The following is a 12586-nucleotide window of genomic DNA, read 5'->3' on the forward strand; positions in this document are numbered from 1 at the left end:
GCACAAAAAAAAATTAAAATTTGAATGCATTTTTTTTTTTAGTAGTCTACTCTTTATAGCATATAGCCTGCCTCTAGTCTAATGGCGCTTTTCCACTGCATAGTACCTACTCGACTCGACCCGCTTTAGGTACCTGGTACTTCGTTCCTTTTCCACTGCAGCCAGGTACTACTCCGTTTGTCTCCGTGTGGGGATGCAGGCGCCAGGCGGGGCCGCTTGTGTACACTGAAAGCTCCGTGGGCATAGCCATGTCCGAGGGCTTGCAGCAAGCCAGAGTTTAACAGTTTCAATCAATCAATCAATCAATCAATAACAACATTAACCAGACTCTCGTTGTGTCTATTGTGCTAAAGCTAACGTTACCTCATTGTGTCTATTCTACCAAGCAACCCGGGTTTAACGTTACCTCTCGTGTATATCTGCTGACGTTAGTATTAGGCTAATAACAACAACAAACTTAACACATCAGCGATCTTGTTGTGACACTAAACTCTCCACTCGGTGGTAAATTGGGTTGATGCCGGTTTTGTTTCATCAATAAATGAGGCAGAATACACAGTGAATCCATCCTTTTCTGTTTATTACACTTGGTGCTGTCGCAAACAAATCCTGAATGAAATACATCCTTAGCGAGGCAGTAAAGATGGCGGCTTTCTGTTTTTGTTCAGAGACTCCAACGTGTGACGCGTCTCTCTTCTGACCAATCAGTGGTCTGCAATGTTTCACATGACTTTTCTGGTACCACTTCTACCCAATAGGGTCGCTTGGAACCGAGTAGGGTATATCTGCAGAGCCGCAAGTCCAACGTCTGGGCGCTACTTTATTATTATTAAAAAAAACAGCGGTGATGCGGTATTCAGCCCAACTCTGCGGTGGGCGTGATGCAACAGCGATACCGCGGTAATGCGGTTATCGCGGCAGCTCTATTCTGAAGTATAAACAAACTACACTGCTGTGACGTTATTTCGCCCGTTGGAGGCTGCTGACTGATTAATAATAAGCTCTCTTTATTTCGCTTCCATTCATTTTGGGGACGATGTTCAAATATCATACTTCTGAAGTATAAACAAACTATACTGCTGTGACGTTATTTCGGCCGTTGGAGGCTGCTGACTGATTAATAATAAGCTCTCTTTATTTCGCTTCCATTCATTCTCTCTGCCGCGTAACAACACACAGGCGCGGCGCGGATAAGGGCGTGTGCTAGGGCGGTCACGTGGCCAATCAGGGAAACGCTGAACACAAGTAGGTTGCCTTTAATATTCACGCGCCCAGCACAACCACAGTCTGACACTGTTGACCACTAGGAGCTGCGCAGTACAACCAGTCTGACACTGTTGACCACTAGGAGCTGCCCAGTACAACCACAGTCTGACACTGTTGACCACTAGGAGCTGCCCAGTACAACCACAGTCTGACACTGTTGGCCAAAGTGCCTTGCTCAAAGCAGGGTTCCCACACACATTTTACACACAATTCTAAAACTCAAATAAAATTCCCATGACTGTGTTCTTGCGGCGTAATGAATGAACAACCTTTACTTTACTTTGATATTACATTGCAAACTTGGGAGAGATTTACTGTGGCTAGAGATTGGAATCACGCAGTCTCTCTTTCACATAAATGACAACATTTACATAAACCTTAATCTAACCTTCAGGCCACAGCTACATTTAGTCAAGCCTGACAAACACCATCCCCATCATCGTTACTGACATGCTATGCATTGTACAGCACTAGACCAGCATATTATTCTTCCTCACTTCATCAGGGTTGATGAACACCATGCTCACCAGGTGGGAAGTTCCGTCGAGGAGCTCTCCTCGTTCTCCTCCCGCGAGAACTCATGTAGGTCGAGGTGCCACCAGACTTTAACAGTGATTCTTTAAAGAAAGACAGGAGAGATGGAGAGAGAGAAACAATAAAGATGAGTTACTAACCAACCAGTACAACTATAACTGTAGCCCAGTATAAAACTTGTCTTGACTGGTAATATGCTGGTCTGCTTTTGTTTTGATGATCCGGCAACATGGAATGTTCTACAATGCCGCCTAAACTCAATAACCCATTTCAATCCAGTGACCTCAGAACATTCAGTTTCAGTATGCACTTGTTTTAATTGATTATCCTCTTTTTTTTAATCCTGTGTTGTTTATTATGTCATTAAAATTTGTTTGTACCTTGACATCATTGAGAATGAGGGCCAGCTATCAATGATCTATTCCCCTTTAAGCACTGGTGCTTAAAGGGGAATGCCACTAATTTTAAGAATTTGCCTACGTCCGTCCTATACGCCAGGACAGTACAGGCACACCACTCTCTCCTAAAGCTGCTAGAGAGAGAACCCTCCAATCTGTGATGTCACCGTATGTCAATCTGGGGCTGCTCCATAGACAATGAATGGGGCTCTGAATGAAATAAAAATTAGGTTTTAATTCTGGTTCACTTCAGACCTTCTAGCAATGCTAGAATATAAACCTAATTTGGGTGTAAGAGCTCACGCAAATATTTAATGGCCTGAAAAAGGCAGAGCACCATTCATCATCTATGGAGCAGCCCCAGATTTTAAATCCCAGAGACATCACCGATTGGAGGATTCCCTCTCTGATTTCTAGCTTTAGGTTCTAGCTTTAGTGTTCACAAATATTGACTGGGGCACAGGAAGAATTTTTCAAATTCCCCCTTAACCCTTTCACTGCCACACGACAAAGGGTTAACCATTTCACTACAGAAGGTTAACCCTTTACTATCACAACCGTCTGTAGTCTGATAGTAAAGGGTTAACCTTCTGTAGTGTGGTAGTGAAAGGGTTTAAGCTATATGCTAATGAAGAAATATGCAACGTATGTCTGAAAACACACTGACTCGGCGTGTAGTCGGCGTCCAGCGGGTCGTCTTGAAACTCGGGGACGCCTTTAGCCGCGCCTCCGTCCTCTTTCACCGCCGCCGTGGTCTTCTTCTGCACAGCGAGGGCGGCGTTCTTTGGGGGTCGTCCCCGACCGGAGTGTGCTCTGACGGGGGCACTGGGGACCGTCTCTTGTGCCTTCGCCACAGTCTCCTCCTCCGGGTTCTCCGGAGTGACATTTGAATCTTTGTCCTCCGGAGACGTGCCAGGCGTCTCCTCTGCCACGTCTCTCTCAAGCTTCTGTTCACCTTCCTCTACTTTTTCTTTTGTTTTGTAAAAAAAAAGAGAAGAGGAACAGTTGGTCATTTTCCCTTTTCCCAAACGAGAGGGACAGACAGCTAGAGACAGTGGGTCTCATTCACCAACGGACTTAGGACAAAAGATCTGACAAATGTTGGTCTTAGCGCCACTTAAGACATTTTCGGGCCGATTTTGGGATTCATGAAAGGCCCCTTCTCCTGGATTCGGTCCTAACTAAGAGCAGGATTTACGATCGCTGAATAGCAGTTGTAAGTTGACAGACTGGTGTGCGCCGTGTTCTTAAGGCCTTTATTTGGGAGGAATCATAGTGATTTCGTTCATGTCAACTCTACAAGCCTCCTTGGAATTAATTAATCATAATGTAAATAAATATGACAATATTTGAATGATAAAAAATTACATTTTATATTTAAAGTCATGCCTCAAAGACGCATTTGATGTCCGAAAATAAATAATAGCACTACACCAACACTGCAAATGACAGTGGATAAATAAATAAGACCTAAAGCTAACCGCATGGATATATCTATAGTGGAATAGACTATTAATATTCCATATTTATACCATCTTATTGCGCCCTGGCCACCTGTTTAGCACGCACGCACACTGTATAGCCTACATGTCTAATGAAAAGTAGGCTTATATTATTCTAATTACTTGTTTCATTAGGATTTAGTAGATACTATATGCTCTGCCCTATACGTACAGTAAGTACAGTACACATCTTAGGGCCGCCACAGAGTCAGGCGTACTGTGAGCGGACCGGACTCTGTGGAGATGTAAAGCTAAGATGTGTACTATACTGTAGTCGAACTGTGATGTAGAAATGACTACTATGGCAGCGCATTATCTGTGATCTCCTAATAAAACAAGTCATTAGAATAATATAAGCCTAGTGCGTTCATTCATTATGCACGTAGACTAATACAGTACGTGTGTGTGCGCTGCGGCAGGTGCACGGCCAGGAGCCGAGCGCGCATAAATATGGAATATTAATACAGTCTATTCCACTATAGGTATATAGTGTGCTGTGTGATGGCAATACATTTGAATCTAATCATATTTTGATCCGTCGCAAAGCACTTCCTCGCTGAATACCGAACCTCTATTTCTACACCTGCATGCCCTCACATTATAATGAGCTGGACAGGCGTGTCTGTATGCAAATGAAGTAAACGGGAAAGCAAGTTTGTCAATGAGTGACTTATCTAATTTTGGGAATCGCAGCTGTGATTTTGATTTTGGCGAGTTAAGACAGCCTCTCCACGCGTTGGTGAATCCGGGTGTAATTGTCGTTGTCTTTCTCTTATGACCTTCCAAGGTGGTTGTCGTAAGAGAAATCTTATGACAATGTTGGTGAATGAGACCCAGTGTATTTTTTTTATTTTTTAACTACTTTTTCTCACCATTTTTCTATTTTTCTCCCGTCCCCAATTTCGTATTGTCCAATTCTACCCTCCCCTGTCTCGAACGTTGGTGGCGAGCGCCTTGCCCACTGCGCCACCTAGATGCACAGACCCAGTGTATTTTAGACCTGCACTATGTAACTTCATCAAGTAGCTAAATCACAGCATTGGGAGAAGTCGGGCTGAACAAGAGAAAAACCCTCCCAACAGTGATGCATGAAAGACGGTGAGATTCCCTATACAAGCTCTTCTGGTCCTGCACTACCAGTAATGCGTGATCCATAAAACACTACGCTGTAGTGATTGTAATGGTACATAATTCACCCATGGAACTATTGTTAGGAACATTAGTTCCACCAGAACATTCTGGAATGTTTGTGATGATGTCAGCCGAACATTCTAGAACATTGAACATTCTGATTTAGGCTAGAACATTCTTTCTAGCTTTCCAGTAACGTACTGTATCATGTAGTTGTGCTGATGAATATTAAAGGAGTTACATTCAGCTTTGTAACACCCCGTCTCTCAGCACCACAACACACTCATTTCCATAGCATAAAATGTGAATGACACAAATGTAAAAGTGTAAAACAGAGCTCAAAGTTACCTTGAAGAAATGTCTTTCTTTATGTCTATATTATCTTATCCTCCATGTTTAAACAAGGTGCAGTTCAGGGGTGGGGAAAGAAATTAATACAGCGCACAATATTATGCATGCCAATATTATATCAATACAATGGACCTCATGATCGAAAGTGTACGTAACTATCTTCGTAACTATCTTCGTAAAGTAGTTAGTAAGAAAAAATTTACGAAACAAAGTTACGAAATAAAAGGTGTTCGTAAATGGCCTAAATGTTCTCAGCTGCGATCATCTGAATGAAGAACATCACTCATTCTTAAATGAATCTGTTTATTAGACAAAACAGATAATGTATACAGATGTTGACTTATGTTTTCCATTGGGGACATAATTTGCAGTTGAAAAAAGTAATAAATCACAATATATTGTGATATTACCATATCATGCCAATCTTCCATAATGCAGCTGAAAGAATGCAGTGTTTCCCACAGAAGCTCTACTCGAGGCTCACACAGGTAACACCCACCCAGGTAACTTTTAAGTTTCAGGCTGAGTAAAATACTGACATCGCTTTCAACGTTTTTAGTGGCCGGCAGAAAAATATCGGTGCGCCGATATCATCAGTTGACACTGTCCTCTCACAAAATGACATTCCGTATTGATGATGCACAGATATAAATTGCACAAAAAGGATTTGGGCACACTTTTTTCATATGACTGCTTTATAAGATGGCCATATTTACACAGACCATAGAAAGTCCTATTTTGGTTCAGAGAGGGCTATGTGTTGATTTTATGGTAAATGACAATACATTTTACGGATAGTTAGCATTTGGTGTAGCCCATAGTCATAATTCCATCAAAGACACCAATATACCTTATGACAAGCCCTGGTGCCTTTTCTCTCCCTTGTTTACGGCATAAATGTGTTTACCAGTAATTTTGTCTCTGAGTATCAAGACTGCATGGCAGGTTAATGGGAAAATTAGGTTTCACCAAAGGTTTTGCTAGCTAAGCTAGCAATTCTTCCCTTTTTTTTTTTAAACTGCAACTTAAAATTCGAAGTCCCCTGCCTTATCAGAGAGAAAAATTTATATTAGCTTTGTTCTCAGGACCACAGCTGCATGAACCACAGACGAAGATAGGAGCAATCTATTAATAGTCCATTTGTTTTCTTTTAGCTGCAGGAAATACTAGAGATTCGGGAGCAGCTGGAAAATACATCACCCTTGAGAGGTCTATTGGCAGACATATTGTAAATGGGAAAAATAGGACATCAATCCCCATCAGGATAAAGTCTCAACAACATGTCAGGCCCTAGTTAGCTTAAATCAGTGGTTCTCAACCAGGGGACAGGGGACCACGAGGGGTCCTGGAGGGAGTTCCAGGCCCCCCCCACAAAAATAGGCCCAACAGCCCAATGAGAGACTTATATGAAAATTATTATTATGATAATAGCTTTCACTTTATTTCAGCTATAGAATTCTGAACTAAATCATACCCGAGAACAAAAATATTCTCAGATCTAAATCAAATGAGGGTCCTTGACACAAAAGTGGTTGAGAACCTGGAGCTAAATTACTGAAAACCCCATTTGAAGACTATGCTCACCAACAGTAAAGTCTTGTGCTGTGTGTGATGGGGTTGGGACTGCAACAGACTGATAGGCCGAACAAGCGTTGACGATCTCCTGCATCTGGAGAAAGTTGGCGACGGCCACCACGTCCTCTACATTCTGAGGACTCAAACTCAGCTTGGCCGTGTACATGAACTCCAGGACTTGGCCTAAACCTGTGATAGAAACACAAGAGGTTAGGTAGTGCTGTGGAGGTAGATGAGGAGGTGGGTATACCGCAGAAGAGCTGGATATTGTTACACCACGTGTGTGATACTTAGGTTGACAGGCAGTACTCTTAAAGGAACATGCCAACATTATGGGAAATGTGCTTACCGCTTTCCCAAGAGTCAGACAAGAAGATAGATACCAATTTCCTCTCCCATTCCAGAGGGGTAGAGTATACACAAAACTTGGACAACAGCAAGAACTAATACAGGCATTTCCTCTTTACATTACTGGACATCAGAGAACCTATTCAGGGCTTTGTCTTGGCCACCAAACTAAAGCATATGAGGGCAGATGTAGCTCAATGTTAGAGGAGCAGGATTGTAACCAGAAGGTCACCAGTGTGTGTGAATCTCCAGGAGAGGAAATCTGGGTGGCGGAAGTGAACGGGTGCTACACTTCCCTCCCACTTCCCTCCATCAAACTGCTGCTGAAGAGCTCTTGAGCAAGACACCTAACCCCCAAACTGCTCCAGTAGAGCTGCCCAGTGTCCAACACTAGAAGACTGTGGTTGTACTGGGAATCTCCCGGATGTGGATGCATGTAATTATATCAGTGTGTGGCAAGGCATTGCTGTAGGACATTGTAAATAAGACTAGGCAGTCTAGTGAAGCTGGACCTGGCCACGACACTCAAGCATGCATGTTTCAACAATGGGGATTCAGCCAGTCAGTCAGCCAGCGAGTCAGTTAGGGACATTCACTATTGTAGGCCGGCCCTCTGTAAGTCTAGCAAAAAAATAAATCAATAAAATAGGGCTGGTTGGATTCAACAATAAATTTTTAATATATTTCTAGCCTGGACAAAGCAAATGGCACACAGAGACAACCCAGTCCACAACCTGGAGGACGCCCTACCTGCTGCGTTACTGATGTCCAAATGCACCACATCCTTCTGGTCCAAGAAGAGGGTGCGGAAGTAGGCACTGCAGGCCGCCAGCACAGCCTTGTGGGCCTTGAAGTCCACCCCATCCACCACAAAGGTACAGTCACACAGCAGGCCGAGCTGGCGCTGATGGTTGAGCTGTTCCAGAACCTTCCCGCTGTGCCAAGGGAACTCCATCCTGCTGGGTGGCAAAGCAGGTAGGCAGGATGGCACAGGGTTTTATAATCTGTTGACAAGCAGGTAGGCAGGATGGCACAGGGTTTTTAGAATCTGTTGACAAGCAAGAAGTGATGTATGGCATATGATGAAATAAAGCATTGTAGCACAATTTTTATTTATTTTATATATAGAAATACAGAATTAGTCTATGCAAGTATCAATCAATCATGTCACATATTGACATTCATTTAGCATTTAATGAAAAAGTATCTGTAACCAAGGAGGACTACATACTTAATAATGGGTTTCCATGTTTTTGACTATTCCCAATAAAAGGAATGTTTTATACATCAGGGAGAGACTTTGGTCCAAAGTAGAACACTGGAGCCCAGGCATTCAACTTTATTTTAAAACTGTAAAAAAAAGTATATCCATTTCGGCTGGCTACTAGTTTTAAGACTAATAATAGTATTTGATATGAGGACATTCCACTGTGAAAACAAGTAGGCCTATAGCGTTTTCCTTTCGAAAGAAAGTATATAAAATAAATACTAGTGACAAGAAACCCCATACAAATACAGAGACAGTCTAATCAACATCAAACTCTATTTGACATGTTGTTGTTATCGTTGTGTTCACAGTAGCCTAGGCTAGTCCCCGCAGAAGTAGTATAGACACCGCTGGTACACATCAATACATATTGAAATCGACATAAACATGCTCTTATTTTCCTAAACTTTTGAAAACTTGGGTTTGAAGATGCAACGGATTGATTACAATTCCTCCATCCTTGTACCTTCTCTATCGGGGATTAATTCAGCGTGCCTAGCTATTGCACTGTGGAGGGACAAGATGGCGTGCAGTGGCGTCGGGCCCTTCTTTATCCCCGTCGTTTTACAGCCTCGTTCTCTTCGTTTTCCGCGCACGCCATTTTAGCAGAGACAAGCGCCAGAATTACCTATTTGTACTCGTAGCTTTCCCCTCTTCAAATGGTTGACCCGGCTTTTCTTTGAAGTGTTTTTCTCAAGTTGTTTGTATCAAACTCAATCGAGTTTTTCGGTGATCGATCTTGCCCCACAGACTCGATCCACCGCCATCTTCCACTCTCTGATCGATTGATAGTGGCCGGGTTGTATATTTTACACGAGCAGGCGCAGTTCCGTGGTGGGCAGGAGTCACCTACCAACTATGGCCACGCGATGGCGCCACAGACTACACCATACCTGTCCCTCAACCAGTGCCTCCAAACACATCAATCAACACATATAATAGGCCTTAATTAATTATAATTAAAAACATCCTACCATTACTTACAGATAAGAGGCCTAACCTAATTATATATTCACTATTCAACATACTCTTCAAAGTAGACTATTAAATAAAAGAAATCCACCATAAAACAGTATTTACATTGTGTTATTCCAATTATATTTAACAGTTCAAGGAAAACTCCAACATTTTGGGAAATTAGCTTATTTAACATCTTCCCTGGAGTTAGACAAGAAGATACATACCTTTTTTGTCTCTGTGCGTGCATTTAGCTTTGGGAACAGTCGCTCCGTTAGCATAGCTTAGCTTCATCACTGGAAGTGAGGCAGGACAGTAGCCTGACGTTCCCTACAGGTTTGTTGATATTCTCATTCCTTCAAAGGATCCGAACCGATTGAAATTTATGGATACCATGACTTAAAATCCTCTTACCTTGGCGATTAAAAGCCTCCCCAATCGGCGCCCCAGTGGCGAACCACATAGCGCGCTCAGCCGCGACACGGCCGACCCGGGTTCGACTCCCGAACCTGTCGTTATTTGCCGAATGTCTTCCCCCCACTCTGTCTCCCATTCCTCATCTGTCTCTCCCTACTGGACTGCCCAGTAGAAATAAAGCGATAAAACGCCAAAAAAAAAATCCCCAATTTAGAAAACAGTAATCCAATGGCTGGTATTGATAATATACTACTAACTACTGGACGCTCTGAGCTAACCGGAGCTAACACAGAACAGGATGGTAAAGCAAATATAATGACTTCCTTTCTGGGTTTTTCAAAATAAAAGTGTGACGTTTATAGCAGCGGAAAACGTTTATTTTGTACATTATCTAACGTTAACACGAACCTAAACTAACTTTAGGTTAGTTGTAACGTTAGTTTAGGTTCGTGTTAACGTTCGATAATGTACAAAATAAACGTTTTCCGCTGCTATAAACGTCGCACTTTTATTTTGAAAACCCCAGAAAGGAAGTCATTATATTTTCTTTACCATCCTGTTCTGTGTTAGCTCCGGTTAGCTCAGAGCGTCCAGTAGTTAGTAGTATATTATCAATACCAGCCATTGGATTACTGTTTTCTAAATTGGGGAGGCTTTTAATCGTCAAGGTAAGAGGATTTTAAGTCATGGTATCCATAAACTTCAATCGGTTCGGATCCTTTGAAGGAATGAGAATATCAACAAACCTGTAGGGAACGTCAGGCTACTGTCCTGCCTCACTTCCAGTGATGAAGCTAAGCTATGCTAACGGAGCGACTGTTCCCAAAGCTAAATGCACGCACAGAGACAAAAAGGGTATGTATCTTCTTGTCTAACTCCAGGGAAGATGTTAAATAAGCTAATTTCCCAAAATGTTGGAGTTTTCCTGTAATGAAATTGTATATTTATAAACATACACTGCTGTCTTCCTAGGCTGGAAAATAGTATCAAGACTCAAATATGTGGTGTCATCAAGCGACACCTTTTGGAGTTGGTCCATTGACCAACCCATACATTTTGTGGGTTCAAATAATTTTAGTTTGAGCTATTACATCCAAAATGATGTTTACTTAAATATAGGCCCAGCTCTGAATCAGAAAATGTACCCATATCCCAGTAAAATCATTATAGTGTCCTTGGAGTTCCACTGTAAGTGCAGCTCCATGATTTGTCTCTTGATGACATCATCACTAGTCTTGTCTCTCTGGTGTGTTAAGCTGTTTATATGAACACATCTGAAATGGAGCTGTACAATATTATAGCAATAACATGTGAATTCTATTTTCGAGGAGGATTTGCCGTTATGATTATAGAAAAGTTTTGTTTAAAAAAATTATGGTCTGACTTAAAAATAAGTGGAGCGGAAATTAATGGTTGATTAATCAGATTACAATTAGCAGTTTAAATTAAGACTAGGCCTAATTGAAATGGAATTGAAACAGCTAAAGCCTTTCTGCAGTCTGTGATCACAGTATGGTGCCCTCTGTTGAAACACAGTGGCCCCATTAGCTTACTGGCTCTGTTTTACGTAGATAATTACTAGACTACAGATGAGGTACTCAAAAAACTGAGCGCCCTCCAACCAAACAAGGCCACTGGCCATGACAACATCCCCTCCAAATTCCTCAGAGACTCAGCAGCAGCCATCACCCCAGTCATCACACACATAATAAACCTCTCCATAAAACAGGGACACGTCCCCAAGGACTTCAAAATTGCGAGAGTAACACCCCTGCACAAAAAGGGCAGCAAATTAGACCCGGGTAACTACCGCCCTGTTTCTATCCTTACATCCATCTCGAAAGTCATGGAAAAAATAGTATACGAACAGATCGAAAAGTACCTCGCGGAAAAAAATCTAATCTACGAATTCCAATCTGGCTTCAGAACATCCCACTCCACTGACACATGCCTTCTCTACTTGAACGACCACATCAAACAAGAGGTGGACGCGGGCAAATACTGCGGCATGGTCATGCTGGACCTACAAAAGGCCTTCGACACTGTCAATCACACCATTCTGATTGACAAGCTAAAAGCAATTGGTTTTGATTTATTTATTATCAGTGAGCTGGATACAATCCTACCTGGAGGGGAGGGAACAGATGGTGGAAGTAAACGGTACCCTATCCCCCCCCCTCACAGTGAGCTGTGGTGTTCCACAAGGAAGCATACTAGGACCGCTACTATTCCTAATTTATGCAAATGACATGTCGTCAGCTTGTGACTGCAACTTGTTCCTGTTTGCGGACGACTCAGCCCTGCTGGTCTCTGACAAGAACAAGTTACAGGTTGAAAAAGCCCTCAGCTCGGAACTAGGCAAAATCTGCATATGGCTCGCCGACAACAAACTATCATTACACATGGGCAAAACAGAGTCCATTCTCTTCGGTTCAAATAACAAACTCAGCAAGACCGACGGCTTCTCGGTTACAGTGGGTGACAATATTATCACAAGGAAAGATGAAATTACCTACCTGGGTTCCATCCTAGAGGCTAATCTTTCCTGTGACAAAATGGCATCCAATGTAATAAAAAAAGTCAACCAACGAACGCGATTCTTGTACCGGATCTCCTCTCTGGTAAACAAGAATACCCTGAAGACTCTAGCAGGAGCACTCATTCAAGGGTACTACGACTATGCTTGCACCTCATGGTACCAAAGCACCTCAAAGGCACTAAAAAACAAATTACAAACATCTCAAAACAAGCTAGTCAGACTACTACTTGACCTGACTCCTAGAACCCACCTCACCCCTGCCCACTTTGACAACCTAGGATGGCTTAGAGTAGACGACAGA

The 12586-nt window shown here is 42.5% G+C and overlaps 1 protein-coding gene across 1 annotated transcript in view; it reads right to left on the reverse strand.

Moving 5' to 3' along the window:
- The window catches only part of zbtb17 (zinc finger and BTB domain containing 17), a gene marked incomplete at its 3' end in the record, with an annotated part of 50672 nt that extends 41519 nt beyond the window's left edge, over positions 1 to 9153 (reverse strand). Inside the window, exons 1-5 of the mRNA XM_084333453.1 lie at positions 8839 to 9153; positions 7856 to 8064; positions 6767 to 6946; positions 2866 to 3168; positions 1794 to 1883 (exon numbers count right to left, since the gene is read on the reverse strand). Coding sequence (XP_084189579.1) covers positions 1794 to 1883; positions 2866 to 3168; positions 6767 to 6946; positions 7856 to 8060 — 778 coding nt within the window. The 5' untranslated portion in view covers positions 8061 to 8064; positions 8839 to 9153. The remainder of the gene's footprint in view (positions 1 to 1793; positions 1884 to 2865; positions 3169 to 6766; positions 6947 to 7855; positions 8065 to 8838) is intronic.
- Positions 9154 to 12586: the final 3433 nt, after the last annotated feature.

Source organism: Notolepis coatsorum, assembly GCF_963971535.1.
Source record: "Notolepis coatsorum genome assembly, chromosome: 17".
Classification (NCBI taxonomy): domain Eukaryota; kingdom Metazoa; phylum Chordata; class Actinopteri; order Aulopiformes; family Paralepididae; genus Notolepis; species Notolepis coatsorum.